Genomic DNA, 24,090 nt, shown 5'->3' with positions numbered 1-24,090 from the left:
ACTCGGTTTCCCCCCACATTCCAAAAACATGCATGTCAGATTAATTAGCCGGTCTAACTTGTCCCTAGGTGTGAATGAGAGAGTGAGTTGCGACTGGCTGGCAACCAGTTCAGGGTGTCCCCTGCCCACTGCCCGAAGATAGCTGGGATGGGCTCCAGCACCCCCGCGACCCTACTGAGGATAAGCGGTGCAGATAATAGATGGCTGGATGGATAATGTTAATAAATAATGTAATTTCCCTTCGGGGATGAACAAAGTATCTATCTATCTATCTATCTATCTAAATATATCAGCCACGTATCAGCTTTTATATCACAGAAACAAATACGTTATAAGCAGTTTTTATTGATCAATTACGTGACAGTGCTGAAGGAAATTGCCCACTTTGATGTATGCCATTGTTCAGTACCTTTGCTTTTTCCATTGATCATTGTAGAATTCATACATATCACTGGGAAGCAGCACATTACTTTTTTATTTTTCATACATGAGTTATCTGCTCATGAGGTAGTACAGGAAATATATGAAATGCCTTGTATTTTAAAATTGCATGACAAAAATAATGAAATATATTAAACAACAAAACAAAAATCATATCATAAGTATATTCTTAAAATATAAAAACAGAAAAAAAGTTTTAACCTTGTAAAAAAAAATTGATCCACAAGCAAAACATTTTATGTACATTTTAAGTATTTTGTGTAGTTTATCTTGGGGAAAAGAAAAACATTATAATGAAACTTGATAGGTTTAATATGGTAAAATCTAAAATTAAAGCAACATTTTATTCATGCAGTCCAAATTATTAAAATTGGATGATTTAATGATGATTTAATACATTTTTTCACTTCACAACTCTTATTTAAGGTCAACAAAAACATAGTGCCAGAAAACATACAAAAATTATTCACTCGGAAAGAGGGAAATTATAACTTGAGGGGCTGTGGTGAATTCAAAATCCCAAAGGTGAGAACCACCAGGAAAAGTATGTGTGTGTCTGTGTGTGGAGCCAGACTTTGGAATAATTTGCAAAATGATATCAAACAATGTCCAACTATCTATGTGTTCAAATTTAAATACAAAAGCATTACTGGAGAAATACAGGGATGAAGAAAATGGGATATGAGGGAGATTGGAAATACTGCATTTCAAACTATGGTTAACTTGTTGTTATTGTTGCTATTATTATATCAGAACTGTTATTATAAGTATTGTGTTTATTTTTATGTTTATTATCACTGGTGCCGCAGTGACATTATGGGCATTATGACGTTGAGGGATGGGTATTGCGAAGATTAGTGTATAAAATATGTGATTATTGTAACTATTATAATTATTGATATCTGACCTATGTAAGAAGTACATCCATGAGATTTTGTTGTATCGGACACAAGAGGAGCTATCTATAAAATGTATTCAATAGGGAAGATAAAGGGGTAGGAAAAATAAGCATCTGCTTCTGACTACCCCTTTTCGAACATGTTATGTGACATTATTCTGTTGTTGACTCATTGTTTTTGTCCTGTTTTTATTTTTATGTTCAAAATAAAAGTTTTCATTCATTCATTCAACATTGTTAATTACCGTAAAATCTGGACTATAGAGCGCACCTGATTGTTAGCTGCACCCACCACTTTTTAAGTGATTTGCCACTTTTGTACTTACACAAGCCACACCTCTGTACAAGCCATGTGCGCACGCATTTTAACTTGTGATACAATCACAAGTTTAACCCAGACCAGGCTGTACGTACCACGATTGTGGGGTTTTTAAGGGTTATTGTTCTATCTTCGTTATTCATTATCCATTATCCGTTATCGGTCAGTTCATAATACGCTACAAAGCCTAGGAGCCGGGACACTTACTCTCAGCCAAAAGGCAAAGCTAAGGTCCTAGCCCTAAAGCCTTGCTGCGATCATTGCGAATGCACCGTTCCCGGAGGTACTGCAATACCGGGCCGATGCGTGGAGTGGACAGAGCAAGCTCTTATTCCATCACCGGATTGCAAAAATCAAAGATCATGGCAAAGGCCAAGCTAAGGACTGACATAGCATCAAAGCCACAGTCCAAAAACATCAAGGCCAAGCTAAGAACCTAGCATCAGAGTGCACTATATTCTACACACTATGTCGCTAGGGATAAAAGGCCAAGCTTAGGGATATTTTGGGGTTTTGGGGTTTTTAAGGGTTATTGTTCTATCTTCGTTATTCATTATCCATTATCCGTTATCGGTCAGTTCATAATACGCTACAAAGCCTAGGAGCCGGGACACTTACTCTCAGCCAAAAGGCCAAGCTAAGGTCCTAGCCCTTAAAGCCTTGCTGCGATCATTGCGAATGCACCGTTCCCGGACGTACTGCAATACCGGGCCGATGCGTGGAGTGGACAGAGCAAGCTCTTATTCCATCTCCGGATTGCAAAAATCAAAGATCATGGCAAAGGCCAAGCTAAGGACTGACATAGCATCAAAGCCACAGTCCAAAAACAACAAGGCCAAGCTAAGGACCTAGCATCAAAGTCTTGCTGCCAAAAGGCCAAGCTAAGGACCTAGCATCAAAAGGCCAAGCTAAAAAAGGCCAAATTAAGGGGGGTTTGGGGTTTTTAAGGGTTATTGATCTATCTTCGTTATTCATTATCCATTATCCGTTATCGGTCAGTTCATAATACGCTACAAAGCCTAGGAGCCGGGACACTTACTCTCAGCCAAAAGGCCAAGCTAAGGTCCTAGCCCTAAAGCCTTGCTGCGATCATTGCGAATGCACCGTTCCCGGAGGTACTGCAATACCGGGCCGATGCGTGGAGTGGACAGAGCAAGCTCATATTCCATCTCCAAAATGCAAAAATCAAAAGTACTCAGTTCAACAATTAAGGTCCTAGCATACTAGACATTCGACAATCTTAGAACCACAATCGGCATCATGAATGGAAAATGATACCCGTAATCAAAGTATGATGCAGACTTGTAAAGTCTGGGTCCCGTTGAAAGTAATCTAAGGAAACAAAATGTATATTTCCAAAGTTAAGGGTGGGAAAAATATATATCCACTATTGTCCGCTGAAACAACAGACAGATCTACCGGTAACTCAGCTTTACCCTACTTCCCATCAGCCCGCGTTTGCTCCGCCCCTTCTTTTTGATTTGCTCGTAGAACACATAACAGAATAAATCTCTAAAATAAATACATTCATCTTTAATATATTTGAAAATAACAAATTAAATGATAATTCAATCTAAACTGTACATATTCTTATTTTAAAATAGTTTTTTGGGGGTGTTAAATAAAATACTATAGTTTTTTTTGTTTTTTTCACGGTTTTGTCACGATTATCAGTAAATGCGCACATCAATTTTCAGTTGCTGACCCAGATTGTTTTCTAATTAGTTCAGAAAAGAAAACTAATGGCACACCACAGGTTAATAATTGCTTTTATTTGATGGTAAATGGCACTTCATTTATTGTGTACTTTTCCAATTAACAAGGCCCTCAAAGCACTTTACTTTACACTGATTGTTTACCTACTGATAATGCAGAATTATGAGCTATTCGAGGTTCTGTACCGTGCTCAAGAATATGACATGGAAAAAGTGGCAGCCTGGAATCAAACTCGCAACCTCTTCTTTGTGAGAAGAGGAAATCATTCAAAGGCATCCAACAAACTGACTTTTTTTCCCATTTTAATTACCAAAGGGGACAAATGCTCTAATTGATTAAAAGTTTTAGGGCAAAATGTTTCTATGTCTCTTTCAGCACACCACTCGACACTACTTAGTAAGGATAATCATACCGAGAATTACGATAATGCCTTGATTAACGATCACAAATATTGTTCAAATTCAGCCTGATTATTGTGTAATATCAATGTGTTTTGTCGAAAACCAGAATTCTCGTTTGCCCGTTTCATCTTTCATAAATAAAAAAACAACATGTAAATGTGTCTTCAAACACTCTTAGTCATCAACACAAAGTGTGAGAAATAACCGACAGACAACATCTTTTTTCCTGCAGGCGCGCTCCTCCTATATTTTTATCTTAATTCAATCTTTATTCGCCTGCCACTTCCACAGGAGCACTAAGAGTGCAGCAGTCCATAAAATAATAAGCCCATCAGCACGGTGCGAAAATCCATGCACACACGCAAACATTCGCAAACAACACCTACACGCGCACACCCATTGGCAAGTAGTCTTACTGTGTTATCGTAATTCTCTTCCACCAATGCCGTGCCATGAATCCGTGTACATGTTGCGTATATACCGGCGTTCATGCCGGGTAGCAAATCCGGTGGTGATTACAGTGGACACACGTGCCGTATAAAAGCCACTTGATGTTTGCACAGTACAACACATTGACCATCCCGCCACGCTGCTGTCGCCAAGGTGAAGGCCTCCAGCTTCAGACTGCAAAAACATCACAGCTCATGTTGACTTCTTTGCAATTGTAACATGTGCTGTCCACCCACAGATATTTAAATCAGTATCACGGGGAGCAATGCGGGGTAGGTGTTGGGCACTATTACAATGTGTCTCAGGAAAGAATAAAAACAATGATGCAGCATGGAAACAAACCCAAAGACAATTTTTTCAAGATCAAGATCAGTCCTCATTTCTGGCTGACTATCTACCGTAAATTCAGGACTACAAGCTGCTACGTTTTTTTTCTACATTTTAAAGAGTGTCCGTGGTGGCTTTGCACGCACGCAGGGCCCTCGCTGCAGACGGTAGGGCGCTCGCTCCGAGACTGGGAGGTCGCTGGTTCAAGCCTCAGCCGAGTCATACCTAAGACTTACAACATTGGTACTCATTGCCTCCCTGCTTGGTGCTCGGCATTAAGGGTTGGAATTAGGGGGTTTGGTCACCTAATGACTCCCAACACAGCAGTTGAGTCTAAAAACACGGCGCCAATCGAAAGCGACGCGTCACGTCGAGAGGTTCGCGTGTCATATGATTTCCTGTATATATCATGTTTATGGTTTATACTGGCTGAATAAATAAATACAATACAATACAATACATTCGGTGCTACCCGTCTCAACCGACGGTGCGCCTCGGGCATATCGCCTTTTCCTGCGCCTAGATTCCAGATTAGAACTGGTTAAGACCAAGGTAATCCAACTGTTCAATTAAAACAAAGCGTTGCAAGGGCTTGGAATGGCATGATGGGATTTCTGCCAAGTGCTCTGAATGTCAAAGTAAAAAAGATTTGAGGAGGTTCGATTAAACAGCAGCACTATGACTCCCTTCTGTAGCCAAACACTTTGTCATCTAACTAGTGACACACATGAATGGATAAACAAAAATCCCACGGTCCCTAATGGGTAAGATTGTGATCTTGGCAGGATCAGTGGGGAATTTTCCAGTACAGAAAAGTAACACTTTGTGCTGCAATTAGGGACTTGTTTGCAGTTTCGATACAGTATTTGTCATTTGTGGGGATGTGTGAGTACTGATACAAAGAATCATGCCAATACCAGCCTTTCTTAAGGTATCAGTGCAGTGTTAGCTGTTATCAGTATCCGCTTTATTTCAGTTGTTATTTAACAATCAGGAACCTATGATTAATGAAATGGCAAAATACCATTGAATCAATGAAACATAAAGAAAACACTTTGTGTTGGGATTTCAAAGTTTATATTAAGAAATTATACGTACTAATGGTATCATTATGTGGTATCTATATCTTGAGTACCGTATTTTCCGCACTATAAGGCGCACATAAAATCAGATTTTTTTTAAAAAGCTGACTATGCGCCTTATAATCCGGTGCGCCTTATATATGGATCAATATTGAATTACAAGGTCTCGCAACTTACAGTAAGCAGCCACCGACTCCATTTTTCACGTAGAAGAAGAAGTGCGTTGTGCATACTGGGAAATATTAAACAACGATTCTCTTTTATTTGTGCGTTTGTATAAAGACCCTGAAATGGCTCCTATTAAGAGACACGCTTACAACGCAGAGTTTAAACTCAAGGCGATCAGTCACGCAGTAGAACAGGGGAATAGAGCAGCAGCGAGAGAGTTCAACATTAATGAATCGAACACGAGTGGCTCGAGCCGGCAGAATTAAGAGTCCCCCTAGGAACTCGCTAACTGAACAATGGTTCCAACGTTTTACATTTTACAGTTATTATGTTATTGCTTTACTGTTATTGCGATTGCACTAACGTTTAATTTACCATCACAGTATAAGACGTTTTTTTGCGTGTTGACTAAATGGAGGAAAAGTAAAATGTTATGCCTTGCTGTTGTTCAAATATGTTAAAGATGTGTCACGAAAATGCTTTACCTCAGAGAAAATAATGAAACGGCTGTTTATTCATTTTGGGAGTGAATGGAGTTGTGGAAAGCTTGTTTGTTATCTATTAATAAAGTTTGACTGACCTATATGACTGTTTTGTTGACATTCCCTTTAGCGCGGCACCATCTAACGGTTGCATAACGTAACTACATCCTCTACTGTAGCCAAGTCAAGTTAAGTCACATTTATTTATGACGCCCTTAATCACAAAAATGTCTCGAAGGACTGCACAGGATTACAATTAGAAAATTGCACAATTACCTGATCTTAAACCAGCATGCACTTATAGCGCCTTATAATAGGGTGAGCCTTATGTATGGAAAAAGTTTAAAAATATATCATTCATTGAAGGTGCGCCTTATAACACGGTGCGCCTTATAGCGCGGAAAATACGGTATTTCAGATTTGGGTATCGTTATTGTCTGAAAAAAATCTAGTATCAAGCATTCCTCTCTGGGGCCACATAGAATGATGCGGCGTACATGAAATTAAACATTTTCCATTATTCGATCATGGACTGCACTGATTTAATATTTCACCCTTTCCTGTATTAATTCTAGCCTGTGTAGTCATTTGAAAGTGTCTTTTGGTACCTAAGTCATTTAAATAAAAGGTCGCTTTAATGGTGCTTAAAATGTGTTTTACCTTGTAGAGGAATATTTTTACTCAGCTTCTTAACAAAGTTTGATAGCGATAAACATGGATGTGGGGGGGTTGTCTTTCCAAAGCAAACAAGATGCACGGCATTGCATGTTTCCAAGAACATCTTGTATTTTGCAGATAATTTGGATTGAATGCTCAACGTTCTGGCGAATAGGTGTGGTGTGCATAAACACTTCCTTCCATGCCATCAGTTAATATATTGGTTTTAAGCGTGTGATAGAAAATAAATATATACAAAATCAATCATCCTAATGAGACTCTTTCACCAGTAAAAAAATGTAATTGGCAAGATGTTTCATTGTGTTTATTGCTTGTGAAAGGTTATTCTCCACTTGGATGGCCTTTGAAGGATGCTGCTTTTCATCTATTTCCATTTGAAGAGATGCTGCATCCCACTGTAGCATGGGGGGAAATAAATGTTATGTTATCTTGAATCCAATTTTTTGAGAATCCAATTATTCTCATACATAAAAATGCCACATCAAAGGTAGGTAGAACTTACAAAGTCAATCTGGAACCAGAAGACCCATCCAGAAGACCCATCGGCATGGGTACGTTTTTTTTTTCTATCATTATCATTTTAATTAACCAAAATCTTAATTTGAGGACGGAGGGAAACCACGGTTTGGCGTGACGTAGAACGTAACCCGCCGCCGCCTGCGTTGCCTCAGGCACCCGGATGGGAAGAGCGCTATTCTGAAGATAGCTGAGGAAGTCAATTACTTTGAAAAAAAGGCCGTCCGACAGACATACTGCGGATTTCATTAACTTCTGCGGTCGGTTCATCTCTTATTGAGCAAAAATAGAGTTTTTAATGGGAAGTTATTTTGAAAGGCCTCAATGTTAATTATAAGGCAATAGTTATTTGAAAGTCATTGTTACCTGCACCAAATACTAAGCTATTGCAGTTGACTTATTAGGCCGCGCCTCTTAAAGACATAAGAGCACAATCATTGTTGACAGATCCCTTAACCGCCAAGCTTCTCCATACTGTTTTTTGATTTTCTAAGGGTTATTGTTCTATCTTCGTTATTCATTATCCATTATCCGTTATCGGTCAGTTCATAATACGCTACAAAGCCTAGGAGCCGGGACACTTACTCTTAGCCAAAAGGCCAAGCTAAGGTCCTAGCCCTAAAGCCTTGCTGCGATCATTGCGAATGCACCGATCATTGCGAATGCACCGTTCCCGGAGGGGGGGATTTTTAAGGGTTATTGTTCTATCTTCGTTATTCATTATCCATTATCCGTTATCGGTCAGTTCATAATATGCTACAAAGCCTAGGAGCCGGGACACTTACTTTCAGCCAAAAGGCCAAGCTAAGGTCCTAGCCCTAAAGCCTTGCTGCGATCATTGCGAATGCACCGAACAAGAGTTGCGGCACAGCTATTAGAATAAACCTCATAGGCTACGATACTGCCACTGCGCAAAGGGGGGATTTTTTAAGGGGTATTGTTCTATTCTCTTTATTACTTAGCCATTATCCGTTATCGGTCAGTTCATTATACACTACAAAGCCAAGGTGCCCGGGACGCTTACTCTCAGCCAAAAGGCCAAGCTAAGGTCCTAGCCCCAAAGCCTTGCTACAATCATTGCGTATGCACCGCTCCCGGAAATACTGCAATACCGGGCAGATGCGTGGAGTGGACAGAGCAAGCTCTTGTTCCATCTCCGGGTTGCAAAAGGGGTTTTTGGGGTTTTTAAGGGTTATTGTTCTATCTTCGTTATTCATTATTCATTATCCGTTATCGGTCAGTTCATAATACGCTACAAAGCCTAGGAGCCGGGACACTTACTCTCAGCCAAAAGGCCAAGCTAAGGTCCTAGCCCTAAAGCCTTGCTGCGATCATTGCGAATGCACCGTTCCCGGAGGTACTGCAATACCGGGCCGATGCGTGGAGTGGACAGAGCAAGCTCTTATTCCATCTCCGGATTGCAAAAATCAAAGATCATGGCAAGAGCATTATCCGGGCATAAAGTGTTATTTCACCATTCCTGGAAGTACTGCAATTCCGGGTTGCAAAAATCAAATTTTTTGGTTTTTGGTTTGAACAAATTTATTGACACTAAAAACAGAAAACAATCATGACAATCTCAACAGCAATTAAGCACATTCACAATATTATATTCCAATATTACGTTTTTAACAGCAAACACAAAGTGAGGTTTGAACAAACCTTCTCGAAAATCAAACATATTCACAATTTCATTATATAACATCTTTGTTAGTGTCAATAGATCCGTCCAGGCCAAAGTCGATTGTCCTCGGTCTGAACAAATCCACCGACACCAACAGCAGCAAAACACAGCCATCAAGCATAATCACAATTTTTTTATATTTGACAATATGACGTGACGATATGACGTTTTAACATTTTTTCCTGACATTTTCAACATCACAGATGGGGTTTTGGGGTTTTTAAGGGTTATTGATCTATCTTCGTTATTCATTATCCATTATCCGTTATCGGTCAGTTCATAATACGCTACAAGGGGTTTTGGGGTTTTTAAGGGTTATTGATCTATCTTCGTTATTCATTATCCATTATCCGTTATCGGTCAGTTCATTATACGCTACAAGGGGGGGGGGGTTTTAAGGGGTTTTAAAGGTTATTTAGCTTGTTCATAAATCATTATCCATTATCCGTTATCGGTCAGTTCATAATACGCTACAAAGCCTAGGAGCCGGGACACTTACTCTCAGCCAAAAAGCCAAGCTAAGGTCCTAGCCTTAAAGCCTTGCTGCGATCATTGCGAATGCACCGTTCCCGGAGGTACTGCAATACCGGGCCGTTGCGTGGAGTGGACAGAGCAAGCTCCTATGCCATCTCCGACGCCTGGATGCCACTCCGCGCTCAGCCTCTAGCCTATCAGCCGACACTTTCAGATTTCTACAGTAGATATTGAAAGCGTAATGATACCGGTGGTTATCATTTGATGCAGACCTGCAAAGTCCAGGTACCCGTTGAAAGTAATCCAAGGGAAAAAAGTGTATATTTCCAAAAATAAGGGTGGGAAAAATATATATGCACTTTTGTCTGCGGTGTCCACAAACACTCACCTTTACTGGTTTCTAATCCCCCGCGTCTGTTACGCCCCTTCTTTTTAATTGGTCAGTGCAAGACTTATCAGAACAAGTTTGCAAAATAAATACAAATAAATACATGACAAAAATATACAGTTGCAAATACATATTATACATGGTTACACATATTTACAAAGAAAGACGATACACCAAGAGAGTTTTCAAAGCTTTAATAATAATATAACTTTCATCCCAAACCGTGCCTGCGAAAGGTACCACCACGCTACTCCAAACACGCTCGCAGGGCTCCAAGCATGGCTTTTAAAAACAGTTGTGCCGCAATTATGAAATTGACTGTGTTTGCTGTTAAAACGTAATATTGGAATATAATATTGTGAATGTGCTTAATTGCTGTTGAGATTGTCATGATTGTTTTCTGTTTTTAGTGTCAATAAATTTGTTCAAACCAAAAAAAGTAAGTCGTCCTCACATTTGAAATGAACTTCTATCCTCTGTCATACGAACAATTCAATCATGATCCAAGAGGATGCAGTTTGCCTCGGCGCATAATTCCGCCGGTCTAAATTTTACCTTTGTACTCGAGTGCCGCTGGTGTTCGTTAGAAAAATTACTTAAATGAGCCGCTTCACTGAATAAGCCGCAGGGCTGAACATTAGGGAAAAAAGTAGCGGCTTATAGTCCGGAATTTACGGTATTTCAAAAACAGAGCTGACGAGTTTTAGCAACTTCCAAGAGACACCTGTTGCTGGGTGGCCATTTTTTTCTCTTCACCATGAATATTGTGGAATTGCTGCTTTCCCTATCAGTGTGGATAAGCCTATGTGAGTCTGTGCATTTGATGTTTCGGGCTATTGAGTGGGCATTATTGAGAGATTTTATTGTTTTATTGTCGTATTGTACATTGATTTTTACACAGCACTTTGAAAGGCAATTTAGTGCCCCAAAAGTGCTTTACTAATAAATTTGAAAAACTATTTGTGCAAAATGGGTATTTTGAACTTCTTTGGAGGTTATTAATAGATAACAGACACAAGAAACAAGTAGCTGTTTACACTACTTGAGATGTCATGCAACCAGTTTTGGAATAAAAACACATTCTAACGCTTCTGTATCAAACGTATCTGTTCTTGATAATCTCTGCGCAAATATGCTATAACAGTGATACCAACACTGGCTTACGTGAAGCCGAGCCTACAGATGTGTTGTTTCTGCATGAATTCCAGTCCGTAATTACTTCACAGCTCCAGTCCACCGACACCATTCTTTCCCTGTCATTACCCAGACGTGTGCATGCCAAGGCCAGGTGACAAGCAGATGGACCTGGCCAGCACTGAACTGAAATGAACCAAACCGGACAGCTTTGGCCATAAGCGGTCGGATTTCTTTCAGCGATCAGCCTAAGGCCTTGCTGTCAGGGCGCTAAAAGTCACGAATCATTTAACGGGGACTGCTGGGCCCGATCTTGGGAGGCAGGTTCATATCTGACATTTTGAATGGTTTTGTTGACACCATTAGTCAGAGATCCTTACGGGACACACTTATGCATTTTGGTTACTTGAGATCAAAGTTCAGCAAAGATTATCCTGAACGATTATATGATATGGGCGAGCTTGAAAATTCAGTCTCAGTTTTGCAAAAATAAACATCTAACAATCCAAATCCTTAATCAAGGCATCGTACTGTTTTCGTCAGCTACCAAACCTTTAGTCCAATCTGTTCTCCCTTAAATCACGCAAAACGAACCGAAGTGCTGAAAAACCCTTCCACGCTTCTTGCAACCTACATTCGCTCCTTCTCCAAGCCAAACTAGTAGGCCAGTCCTCTTCTTGAATTTCTCAGCGCAGCCATGGCTGGCCTTGAAAGCAATTGTGGTTGTACTCGACGCTGGCTCAAGTTGTAGGCAATGTTCCCTCTAAGCTGCGCGCGTGCGCAATCGCGCACTGCCCGCGCATTCTCAGCGCACAAGAAAATCTATCCAGCGCAATGTTCCCTCTATGCTGCGTGTGTGCACAATTGCGCACTACCCAGAGCTTTTCCGCGCACAGGAAAATCTAGCCAGCTCACAAAAACAGGGCTCGAAATTGCTCATTACGAAGCGAATTAAGTCAAAGTTACAGTGCATGAAGGTAAAAATACTAGGGTTCCCCTGACGGTGTGTTCTAAATGCGGTATTTGGAGGTCAAGGTCGAAGTAGAACGAAGTTGAGTAAAGTCAGTAGAGTTTTTCGAGAACCGGCTTCTTTGGCTCGGCTCACTAGAAGGAACCGGCTCTTTCGGGTCCTAAACGGCTCTTCAGGTTGTTTTTGCTTCTTTCATCCCTATATGACCAAATATTATGTAAAATTATACACAAAATGACTTAAAGGAAGGGGGAATAGAACAAAAAAGAAAAAAATACCAAAATGAAAAAGTAGTGAAAAGCTGAGAAGAAAAAAAGAAACAAAAGGAAGACAAAAGAGAAGGAAAAATTTAGAAAAAAAGCCAGAAAAAAGGAAAAGAATGAAATAAAGGAAAAAAACTAAATAGAGGGGCAGCACGGCGGCGCAGTGGTTAGCGCTTGTGCGGCACAGTTCATGTCATGGGAACCTGTCGTGGGTTCAAATCCAGCTCCAGACTTTCTGTGCGGAGTTTGTATGTTCTCCCCGTGCTTGCGTGGGTTTCCTCCGGGCACTCCGGTTTCCTCCCACATTCCAAAGACATGCATTTCAGGTGAATTGGCCGGTCCAAATTGTCCCTAGGTGTGAATGAGCGAATGAGTTGTCTGTCCCTGTGTGCCCTGCGATTGGCTGGCAACCAGTTCAGGGTGTCCCCTGCCCACTGCCCGATGATTGCTGGGATGGGCTCCAGCCCCCCCGCGACCCTACTGAGGATAAGCGGTACGCTAATGAGATGAGATGAGATGAGAACTAAATAGAGAACAAATAGAAAAAAGTAACAGCTAGGAAAAAGTAAACACAATGAGATTTTTTTAAAGGAATTTAAAAAAATTGAAAAAAACTGGGAAAAAGAAGAAAAAGTTTGTGTTGCATTCAAATAATTTCCAATTATACCAAGTCAATCTTGTTGGCAACTAAAAAATGTGATTAAATACAGTTGTGTATCGTGCAACTGACTAAATAACCCCCCAAAAATGTTAGTATTATGTGACAAAAGATACCAGGAAAAAAAAGAAATGGAGATCTTGAGAAAGAATTGTTGTAAAAACAAATGACGTTTGTAGGCCGTACAACCTTTGCAACAATACATGAGTCAATTCATTCAAAAGTGAAAAAAAAAATTGCGTTGCCGGAAAGTCAACAAAATGTAACATGATGTCAAGTTTTGGACATGTTTGATAAGGACTTAGTTGCCACACTTGGGATTGCTGTTGCTCATTGCTGTTTTAAGCGTTGCTCACCGACTTTGTGTGAACGCTCAGACCCGTGGAAAATTACAGGGAACATTGGTTGTAGGTCGTTTTAGATAGACAGCAATAGATTGTATCTTCCGCTAGTTCCTTGTCATGCATCCACAAATAAAAAGTCTCTTTGTCTTGTCATGAATAATGGTTCGCAATTTTGCAAGGACAGTCACGCCCCCGGTCAGTTCTATACCCTTGAAGACATATTTCTGCTTCAACACTGTACAAATAGAAGATGTTGGCCCATCTTACTCCTTAGGTAGGGTCACTCACACAAACACCATGCTCATGTTTGTCTATTATTTTCCGCTTTGTTTCGGTTTACATTTTAGGAGCCAAAATGTATGTGTGTCATTCATTGATTGTTTATTTTGTTTTATCCATGGAGTGGCGCAGGTTTATTTGTAGGTGTAGAAAGGTAGGCCGCTTTCTTGTGTCCCATTTCATCTGGAGGAACGAAAGCATGACCAACTTGCCGAGGATCATGTAGTATTTGTCGTATTTACATAGTAGCATGTTTGTAGTACATCCAGAGTATTTTTCTTTAGTATTACTTTCGTTGTAGTTTTGCAGTATGTCAATACTCGTCACCAAAAGCCACAAAAAGGACACACAATACGCTAAAAACAAACTGGCTGTAGAATACAACCAAGTGTACGGGTTTAGGCTTCTGATGGAGGAAAGTGCATGCGCTAACTGGGGCGAGCTGATGTTGGCAGCGAGTCTTGAGCTTGTCTCTGGTGGTTGCCTCTGGAAAAGCTTGCAACTTGAATTTACCTTCATTCGTCGAGCAAGATTTTAGCTCCAAATAAATCTCGTTTATCAAAATTCTGGTTTCTAGAGGTGCTTGAATGACTGTAGTAGTTCTCTTAGCCAAATAGTGGAATGTGAGTAAAATCTTTAATGGACACTTTTATCTGAGTGTCCTTAAACAGCCATTGATCCTTGCAGGCCTCAGTGTGCCTCATCATGGCAGTCAACTAAGTCTCACCGCAGGTTTTGGAGTGGCGGCTGCCGGTAAACGGAGTCTTGGGAGGCTGGCGGGGGGCAGCTATCGAGCCCAGCAGCGGAATCTCATTGCTCATGCTTGGTCGAGCTGATATGGATGCCCCGCCCCTGCAGGCGGCCCGGCATGATGTTCGACGTACAAAATAGCTTTCGTCAAGACTCCGCCAAAGACGTGCCTGCTTACTTCGGGGGCGGTGTTTTACTGTAGTTCCCGAGCGACAACACGTAGTACGGGTTTTTTCATCAGCCAGTCAGGTTTTGAAGTGTGTTTGCAGCCCCCCGACTGTGTAACGTGATGCTTGGAGTAGTTGCAATTTTGTGTGTCAATTGCAGAGAAACACAACGTTTCCCATAACGCTTTGTGTCGTGTCACGCCCTATCACGTATAGTCAGGTTTACTCACAGGCAATCTGTTTTAATAGGGCCGGCTTGTTTTTTTCACCCGCTTTGTGACTGCTGTGTTATGCAGTTGGGCTGTTTTTGTCTTAATATAATCATAAATTATAGTAAATAGCCGTTCCTATTTTAAGGATTCAAGCCTGGCTTGATTGGAAAGAGGAACAATTCAATTTGGTTTAAACTTTACGGGCTTACGGCCTAACCTTTTACATATACATTTTACTCATCTTTTGGTCGAAGGTGTCCAAACTATGCCAGTGGATCCCTTAAGCACTAGGGTTGTAGGGGCACCACTTGCTGTGGTGTGTTTTAGGCAAGTTTAGCCTGGTGGTGCTCATCCCTATCCAACTAGTCTCGAACTGGGGACTTTTCGCGTGTTAGGTGAATGTGCTTAGTACTGCACGACGGAATACCGAGAAAAAAATTTACCGTATTTTCCGCACTATAAGGCGCACCTAAAAGTCTTCGCAAGGTCTCGCAACTTACTCAACAGCCGCCGACTCGATTTTACCCCGAACGTGGAGTAGTCCGCGGTGTATGCTGGGATTTATATACCGGCGTTTCATTGGATAACCAATGTGTCAATCATCATTTGAATCGATCACTATTGGCTGAAGTTATTCGGAGCCTCGGATTGGCTAGATGGCCAAAACAAACCCTGCAATCGGCCGAGTTTAGCAATGGCGTAGCAAGTCCGCGGTGTATGCTGGGATTTATATACCGGCGTTTCATTGGCTAACCAATGTGTCAATCATCCGTTAAATCGATCGCTATTGGCTGAAGTTATTCGGAACCTCGGATTGGCGAGATGGCCAAAACAAACCCTGCAATCGGCCGAGTTTAGCAATGGCGTAGCAAGTTTGCTAAAGTACGCCATAAAGAAACATGTTTCATTAGTCTGTATTTGTAAATATTCTACTCTCCTGGATTTACTTCACTCACGGTTGTAAGAAGACCATGATTGCGTATCATTATTGAACGTGAGAACTTAGGTGAGTTATGCGGCTTTATATTTTCCCGGTATCTTGTTTTAGAACGATCTTGATGTTGCTGTGATGAGTTGAGTGAATTAAACTCAATTCCAAGTGTTTTTTGTCATATGCACAGTAAAGTTGTGAGCGAAAAAGAAAATAGAAACATAGAAATATTTGGCATTTCTTGAATCCCAAGACTTCAACCTTCCGAATGATATTTGAAATGACGCATTTAAGTGACATCGTACGGACACCGCATCCGCACGTGTCTACGACACGTATTTGCTTCTTTGCAAGCTTTCGGAATGTTAAGGGGGTAATAAGTTTGACCGAATCATCTGACTGTTTTGTCGACGTTCCCATTGTAGCGCCTTATAATCCGGTGCGCCTTATCTATGGAAGATATAGGACCAAAAACTATTTTTTGGGGGTGCGCCCTATAACCCGGTGCGCCCTATAGTGCGGAAAATACGGTATTCACTGTTTGCGTTTTTTTTTCACTATTGTACTATTATACATCTCTCCATAAAACTGATTATGTGTACATGTAAAATGATTAATTGTCACATTTACACTAATGACAGAAATGACATGAACAATCCAAGAAAAAGTAACATAAATTTTAAAAGAAGCTGCAGTTGAGTCCAGGATCAGATATTCTTTCTACACATGTGTAGCGTATTTAGTGTTAGATAAATAAACTTTGCCTGATAAGTTTATTCTGTTTTTATTATTGGACACATGCAAAGTAGATTACATAGTATGCCAATTGACTTTGACTATTGTTCCTTACTGCCCAATTGGCCTCCGCCGTGTGGCGCCAGCTTCTGTCACGGTTGCCAGGGAGCCCAATTGGCCCTGCCCATGGACACCAGCTGAAACTCGTTGACAGATTGCTCCCTATGACTACTTAAACGCTGTCCTGTGAGTCGGCCTTAGTCAGAGCGTCTGAGAAACTCTGTTTTGACACGTCAAGCCCTGTGAATCTTCGGTTTTTTTCCCGTGTATTTGCTGTTTTGCTCTTGCTACGGTCTGTTAGATTTTGACTACTTCCACGTTCCGAGCAATCTACTCCCCCGCGACCAACGAGCTCCTTTCTCTTCTCCCCAATAAACTTTGAGTAACGTTACGCGAGTGGGTTCTGTTTCCTGACCTGGTCCTGGAATTGTGTTGTTATCTCATGTGTTTACTAAACTGGAAAACTTAACAAGTTAAAATTAATTGTCGAGAAAACACTCATGATGCAAAATTCCAAATATGTTCTAAAAGCTCTACTCTGAGCCCTTCATTTTTTTTAAATAGCATAGGTTATAAAAAGCAGAACCGCCCTAAAGGGCGTAGAAAAAACAATTAATTGATGTTTTCCTACCTGTCAAGTTTATAGTTTAGTAGACACTCAAAATAAGGAGGGAATACATAATGGGTTACAATTTGCAAGGAGAACAGGGGGAAGCCAAACCTCAAATAAGAATTTCCAACCTGTTTTAAAAGCTCCGCCCTGAGCCCTTTCCTCAAAACAAGATCTGCCTTAAAGGGTGTAAAATTCCAGAGAACAGCAACATGATTGGCTGATAACGGCAATGAAACAAGTGCAAAATAGTCAAAATACTAAACGGACATCCTTGCAGGTGTCCAATATTAAAAACACACTAAACCTATCACTACCAAACTCTAAACTTATAGCTATCTTTTAAAAACACAAATGGTTCCAAGGACCAGGGTTGGGTAGGGTTACTTTAACTTGATTACTTTCAATTACTTTTGGATTACTCCAATACCAAATATGCTAATAAAAGACAAAATAAACTAAATATGAATACAATTATGACTCACAACACGTGGTAAGCTTTCTCTCCTGCCTTTGATCTCTTTGATCTCCGGCAAAACTAACATAAAATGCGACAGAAACAAAACGAAAATAAATCCAAACAGCTTGCCAACATCATTTTTGCCGTTCCATGTATTCCGTTACTCCCCAAGCCTGCACAAAATTTAGTAATTTTATTCATATTTAGTTTCTCATCTCATTAGCTGTACCGCTTATCCTCATTAGGGTCGCGGGGGGTCCTGAGCCCATCCCAGCAATCTCCGGGCAGTGGGCAGGGGACACCCTGAACTGGTTGCCAGCCAATAGCAGGGCACACGGGGACAGACAACTCACTCGCTCATTCACACCTAGGGACAATTTGGACTGGCCAATTCACCTGAAATGCATGTTTTTGGAATGTGGGAGGAAACTGGAGTGCCCGGAGGAAACCCACGCAAGCATGGGAAGAACATACAAACTCCGCACAGAACGTCTGGAGCTGGATTTGAACCCACGCACGAGGTTCCCATGACATGAACTGTGCCGCACATGCGCAAACCACTGCGCCGCCCATATTTAGTTTCTTTTGTCTTTTTTTAGCATATTTGGTATTGGAGTAATCCAAAAGTAATTGATAGTAATCCAGTTAAAGTAACCCCTACCCAACCCTGCCAAGGACACAGCTTAGGCACACTAAAGAATATATTTTGTTACTATACACCCTCTTTCTTCTGATTAAAACCTATGAAATCCTGGTGCATTGTTTAGTAACGGTTATTGAGTAAAGGTTGGAGTTGGTGTGAATCCAACAGCAAAGTGGCGCATGCGAGGCCACCTATTAAGTCTTCTAAGCACATAAGCCTTTTTCGCTGCGATCCAGCTTAAGTGTGCTCAGCCACGGTCACCGGCATTATCGCGGCTCAGCTTATTTCATCTTTGACTCCTTTTTTTTCCCCGCATGTTCCCTTTTTTTCAAAGATTATAGAAACAAATGAAATGCCATGTGCTTGTTTTCTCTGTGCAGGTACATCCAAGGCGCGTCCTCCCCGAAGGACATGGTCATCATTGTAGACGTGTGAGTAGTCGTTCTTATCTCAAAGGGCACTAGTGCCACCTGTTGGTGGTCAAAGGACCTCCTCTTTTGCAGGAGCGGCAGCGTGAGCGGTCTCACCCTCAAGCTGATGAAGACGTCTGTCATCAAGATGCTGGACACACTCTCGGACGACGACTACGTGAACGTGGCCCGAGTAAGGAGGCGCAAACAGGCGTTGAGAAAATATATTGGCGTGTTCATTAAGCAGGTGTTAATGAAGCGAGTAAAAAGGAGTAAGCAGGCTGCGCTCGGAGTTTATGTTGCTCCCTGCGGATCCGATGGGCTTTCTCTCTTGTTGTAATATCACGCCATGCGGAACCACGCCAGACTTTAACGATGCTCATTACCTCCCGAGCAAACTTATAGGATGGGTATTTGTATTTATCCAATATTGCTGGACGCGCACACATTAGCATACGCTTGATTTGGTGACTGGACACGTCTGCCAGTAATCCCCTGTAATCCGCTGCATTTACCCACTGAATGCTGCTAAATCTGCACAAAATGAGTATAATAATCTTTGGGTGGGGGGGCTTCTGATTTCTGCCTATGGAATATTGACTTTTTCAGTAACACAAAATGCAATCACAGCCAAAAATGGAAAATGCTAGTTGTATTAGAAGTATTGTGCTTTAATGCTGTGCTGATAGTTGACATTGACATTAGGGCTGCAACAATTATCTCTACCATCTGAATGATTAGCGTTCAATTATTCAATCTTAATGCTTTTTTTCAATCCCCACATATTGAAACAGGACAACAACAAATCCACATGTGGCCCAACCAATATAGACTATTTTTAAATTTGCAATTTAATCAAAATTATTTCCGGGGTAGGCCCAAATTGAATTTTTTTCCCCCGTCAATAAATAACCGACCTTGCAATATGCAGCAGAGGTATGATGGTGCAGTGTTCTCGTCTGCCCGCGTCCCTGCGTCCTAGACGCATCATTTTTGCTGGGGACGTATCGTCTCAAATCAACGTGCGTCCCCGGGACGCAACCTTTTTGACACAAAATTGTCATTATTACCTGATTACCTTTTTTTTTTAACAAAGATTTACCGCACTCCAAACTTTTCGTCAGGCAGATCCGCCATTGTTGTTTTGGTCTCGCGGTTCGACTTTTCTGCCAAAATTGACTAAATTATATTCCTGGTGACGCTATGAGGAGGATGATAATGGATTGGACCTTGAAAAAGCATTACAACTGTGGCGGGACAGCAGACCACGAAGAATATATGAACTGAAAAATCTGAAGTGATAACTGCTTTGTATTACCAATTAACTGTGATAATTAAAACTAAATGAAAATATAGATTAATATAATTATTTCAGCAATATTATTTTGTATAATGTACAACATTGTTGTGAACTGAGAAATTTTGAAGTGATTTGTATGACCAATAAACTGTGATTATTAAAACTGAAGTAATATATAAATGTATATTATATATTTGTCGCCGATTTACAATTTCAACCTCGACAACACTAAATTTTGGGGACCCATAGATCTCTGTTGGGACCCATAGATTTTTGAGCATGCGAGTCCCCGGGACCCATCACTTTTCAGAGGTAAAATGCACACTGATGGTGCCTAAAAAATCCAGTCCTACACGACCCAGGCCCGCGGGTAAATAAAGCCTGACCCTCCCCGAGCCCAACCAATAATTTGAATTTGAAGGAACGAGCCCAAAGCAAACCCGAAATTTCCCGATTTTTTTCCTGAGGACTTGGGAAGAGGAGATGTGTTTAAACAAGACTGTATAAACATTTACATAGTTTATATTTTTGTGTCTGCCAATGTTACATAAACCAACGGTTTTCCATTTTCGACTAATTCTTTTTGGAGAGTTTACTGGTAAATTTTAAGGCCGTTATTTTGACAGGTTTAAAACTGCGCGTCCTTATGAATCTAATGTGGCACTTCAAGATAAGCAGAAAGACAATGATGAACGATGACGGGTGGATAATGAAAGAAAACGCAGCGAGAAGCCCGGTCCTACCAAACTTATCGATTGAAATTTTAGGTTTGAACTGGCCTAAAATTCTTGTCTGGCTCAGGCTTGGGCATAAGATCTTACTTTTGACCTGCGATACTGTCCAATACAGTTTTATCCGATCCAATTTCATAAAATAAAATGATGCATGCTATTGTTTGCAATGTTCTATAGATTGGTTTAAGTCAATCAACAATGAGCAACCATAATCCCAAGTGTGTGAGAGAATTCTTATCCCTGAACCATAAATGCTCAAGTTAACATCTCATCTCATCTCATTAGCTGCAACGCTTATCCTCAGTAGGGTCGCGGGGGTGCTGGAGCCCATCCCAGCAATCATTGGGCAGTGGGCAGGAGACACCCTGAACTGGTTGCCAGCCAATCGCAGTCAAGTTAACATATGAAAAGCAATTCACTGTTATCTCGAAAACATGCTACCCTTAGTCAATGTACAAGAGATTAATTTTGTTGTGCATTTCACATGTGACAATGACAATACATTTTTTTATTCACAATGCTTAGAATAGAATTAAAGAATAGATTGTATTTAACATTTGTCCCGGGTACCTTGACTTAAAGTAGTGTGATAAAGAGATCAAAACAACTGCCTTTTTTGCAAGTCATTTATAGACAGATCTTGCACGGCACAACAGAAAGTTTATGTTCCATGGCCTTTTATTTTTGTGAAGGACTTAGAGAGTGTTGTTTACTTATTAGGTATTTCATAAACAGTGTTATTATCTAATGTCTGACTTTTTATTTGTGAAGAACACTGAAAGGGTTATTATTTATTTCAGTCATAGTCAGTGTTCCCTATTTTGCAGTCGAGTCGAAGTAGAACGAAGTTGAGTAAAGTTAGTAGAGTTTTGTCGAGAACCTGCTTCTTCGGCTCGGCTCACTAAAAGGAACCGGCTCTTCCGGGTCCTAAACGCCTTTCCAGGTTGTTTTTGCTTCTTTAATACCAACATGACCAAATATTATGTAAAATTATGCACAAAATGACTTAAAGGAAGGGGGGAATAGAACAAAAAAGAAAAAAATACCAATATGAAAAAGTAGTGAAAAGCTGAGAAAAAAAGAAACAAAAGGAAGAGAAATAAAGAAGGAAAAGTTTAGAAAAAAGCCAGAAAAAAAGAAAAGAAAGAAATGTAGGAAAAAAGTAAATTGAGAAAAAAAAGAAAAAAGGGAACAGCTCGGAAAAATAAACACAATGAGATTTTTTTAAAGGAATTTAAAAAATGGAATAAGGGAAACAGGGAAAAAGAAGAAAAAGTTTGTGTTGCATTCAAATAATTTTCAATTATATCAAGTGAATCTTGTTGCCAACGTTGTACTTCCACTAAAAAAAGTGATTAAATACAGTTGTGTATCGTGCAACCGACTAAATAAGCCCCCAAAAATGTTAATATTATGCGACAAAATATATCAGGAAATAAAAAGAAATGGATATCTTGTGAAAGAATTGTAAGAACAAACGACATTTGTAGGCCGTACAACCTTTGCAATAGTACATGTGTCAATTCATTCAAAAGAGAAAAATAATTTTGCATTGCCGGAAACTCACCAAAATGTAACTTGATGTCAAGTTTTGGACATACTAGATAATTAATTATCTTGCCACACTTGGGATTATGGTTGCTCACTGTTGTTTCAAGCGTTGCTCACTGACTTTGTGTGAACGCTCAGACCCGTGGAAAATTAGAAGGGAACATTGGTCACAGTAATATTATTATTTTTCTGACTTTGGTTCTGTTAAGAATCCAGAAAGGTTATTTGATTGTGGCTTTCTAAAAAACAATACATTTTTACATATAGACACTCTTGTAATCATCACCCTTTTTCTGTTACAAGCTGACCACGACCCCTCGTCAGAGAAGGTTAAAGTTATGTGGCCCTCACGGGAAAAAGTTTGGGGACCCCTGCACTAAATGATGGCAATATAACCGTTCTGTGGTCCACTTGCAAATGTAAAGCTGCAGGCTAATTGTATGGATGAGATGAGACACCTTATATCACCTTGGCCGAGTTTCTCTTCGTTGCTTTGTAATGAGATGAGGTGCACCTGTTCTTTGCTTGCAAAGTTGTAATTACGCACGTTTACTGGCAGCCCGCGAGTCGCGGGGCGGCCCCCATCTGCGCACACGCCCACGTTAGCACCTGCATAGCCACGCAGCGACAGATGCTGTTTGGCTCTCATCTCTTTTTATCTTCTCCTGCAGTTTAACGACGAGGCCGACGCCGTGGTGCCTTGCTTCAGGACTTTGGTGCAAGCCAACGTGCGCAACAAGAAAATCTTCAAGGAGGCCGTCATGCACATGCAGGCCAAAGGAACCACCGATTATAAATCGGGCTTCACCTTTGCTTTCGAGCAGCTTCTCAATGTGAGTGCGACAGGGGGGGTTGCGGTAGGTTTATAGTTAACCTACAACTCAAGACAGGGGAAAGATGTCAATAGATTTGGAACTTTTTTTGGAACCTTTATATAAAAATTCTAATCTGTTCTAAAATATCCTCCCCCAAGCACTTATTCTTAATACAATCTCCTCGATCAGTGGTTCTCAGCTGGTCTGACTTCAGGACCCACCATCCTATGCTAATTACAAGCCGCAACCCCAGATCAAAAAAAGAGAATCATGTCTTGTTTATTCGTACAAGGAGTCTCAAAGGGCTGCACAGACCACATCTAATTACAGACCACAGACTGTTATTACACCATCCCCTGATCTAAAACCTACATGAGGGCAAGGAAAAACTCAAAAACTTCAACATGAGAAAAATGAAGAAACCTTGAGAAGGGACCGCACATGAGGTAATCACCCTTCCAGGATGACCAGGCTGCATTAGATGTTGCAATACATAGACATTGCCAACATGAAACATAGGTCATTCATAACCTAGTCAAGTCAAGTCAAGTCATCTTTATTTGTATAGCCCTAAATCACGAAGAGTCTCAAAGGGCTTCACAGATTATTACACTATATTACACAGACTATTTTTCAGCCGACGAGAAGAGTAGGTTATTCATATGCTATGGAGTAGAAGTGAGTTTTAAGTTTAGATTTAAACATTTCCACTGAGGTTGCAGATCGGATCTCAGGGGGGAGAGCATTCCACAGCACCGGTGACCGGATGGAGAACGCTCTCGAACCAGCAGAACACTTCTTTGCTCTTGGGATCACCAGAAGACCGGCACTCTCAGATCGTAGGCTTCGGACCGGGACATAGGGGCAAATCAGATCTGAAAGATAAGAGGGAGCAAGTCCATGTATGATTTTGTACAATACTAAGAGAACCTTGAAGTCACATCTATGGCTAACTGGGAGCCAATGCAGGTTAGCCAAAATCGGTGTTATGTGATCGTACTTTTTTGTCCTAGTTAAAAGCCTCGCTGCGGCATTTTGTA

General features: G+C 40.8%; 1 protein-coding gene and 5 pseudogenes across 5 annotated transcripts in view; 1 reads left to right on the top strand and 5 right to left on the bottom strand.

Annotated features, from left to right (window-relative positions):
- The window catches only part of cacna2d2a (calcium voltage-gated channel auxiliary subunit alpha2delta 2a), a 319,851-nt gene that overhangs the window by 234,456 nt on the left and 61,305 nt on the right, over positions 1 to 24,090 (top strand). For all 5 annotated transcript variants that reach the window (XM_088338886.1, XM_088338884.1, XM_088338887.1 and 2 more), the window contains 3 exons: positions 18,621 to 18,671; positions 18,744 to 18,843; positions 22,907 to 23,068. In XM_088338886.1, the coding sequence (XP_088195012.1) occupies positions 18,621 to 18,671; positions 18,744 to 18,843; positions 22,907 to 23,068 (313 nt within the window). The remainder of the gene's footprint in view (positions 1 to 18,620; positions 18,672 to 18,743; positions 18,844 to 22,906; positions 23,069 to 24,090) is intronic.
- Positions 1,920 to 2,098, bottom strand: LOC148364711 (U2 spliceosomal RNA; annotated as a pseudogene).
- Positions 2,332 to 2,543, bottom strand: LOC148364710 (U2 spliceosomal RNA; annotated as a pseudogene).
- On the bottom strand, positions 2,752 to 2,866 carry LOC148364709 (U2 spliceosomal RNA; annotated as a pseudogene).
- On the bottom strand, positions 8,557 to 8,785 carry LOC148364708 (U2 spliceosomal RNA; annotated as a pseudogene).
- Positions 8,821 to 8,910, bottom strand: LOC148364707 (U2 spliceosomal RNA; annotated as a pseudogene).

Source organism: Urocampus carinirostris, chromosome 6 (genome assembly GCF_059441175.1).
Source record: "Urocampus carinirostris isolate Australia breed hairy pipefish chromosome 6, RoL_Ucar_1.0, whole genome shotgun sequence".
Classification (NCBI taxonomy): Eukaryota; Metazoa; Chordata; class Actinopteri; order Syngnathiformes; family Syngnathidae; genus Urocampus; species Urocampus carinirostris.
This window is presented reverse-complemented; position numbering and strand designations above follow the sequence as displayed.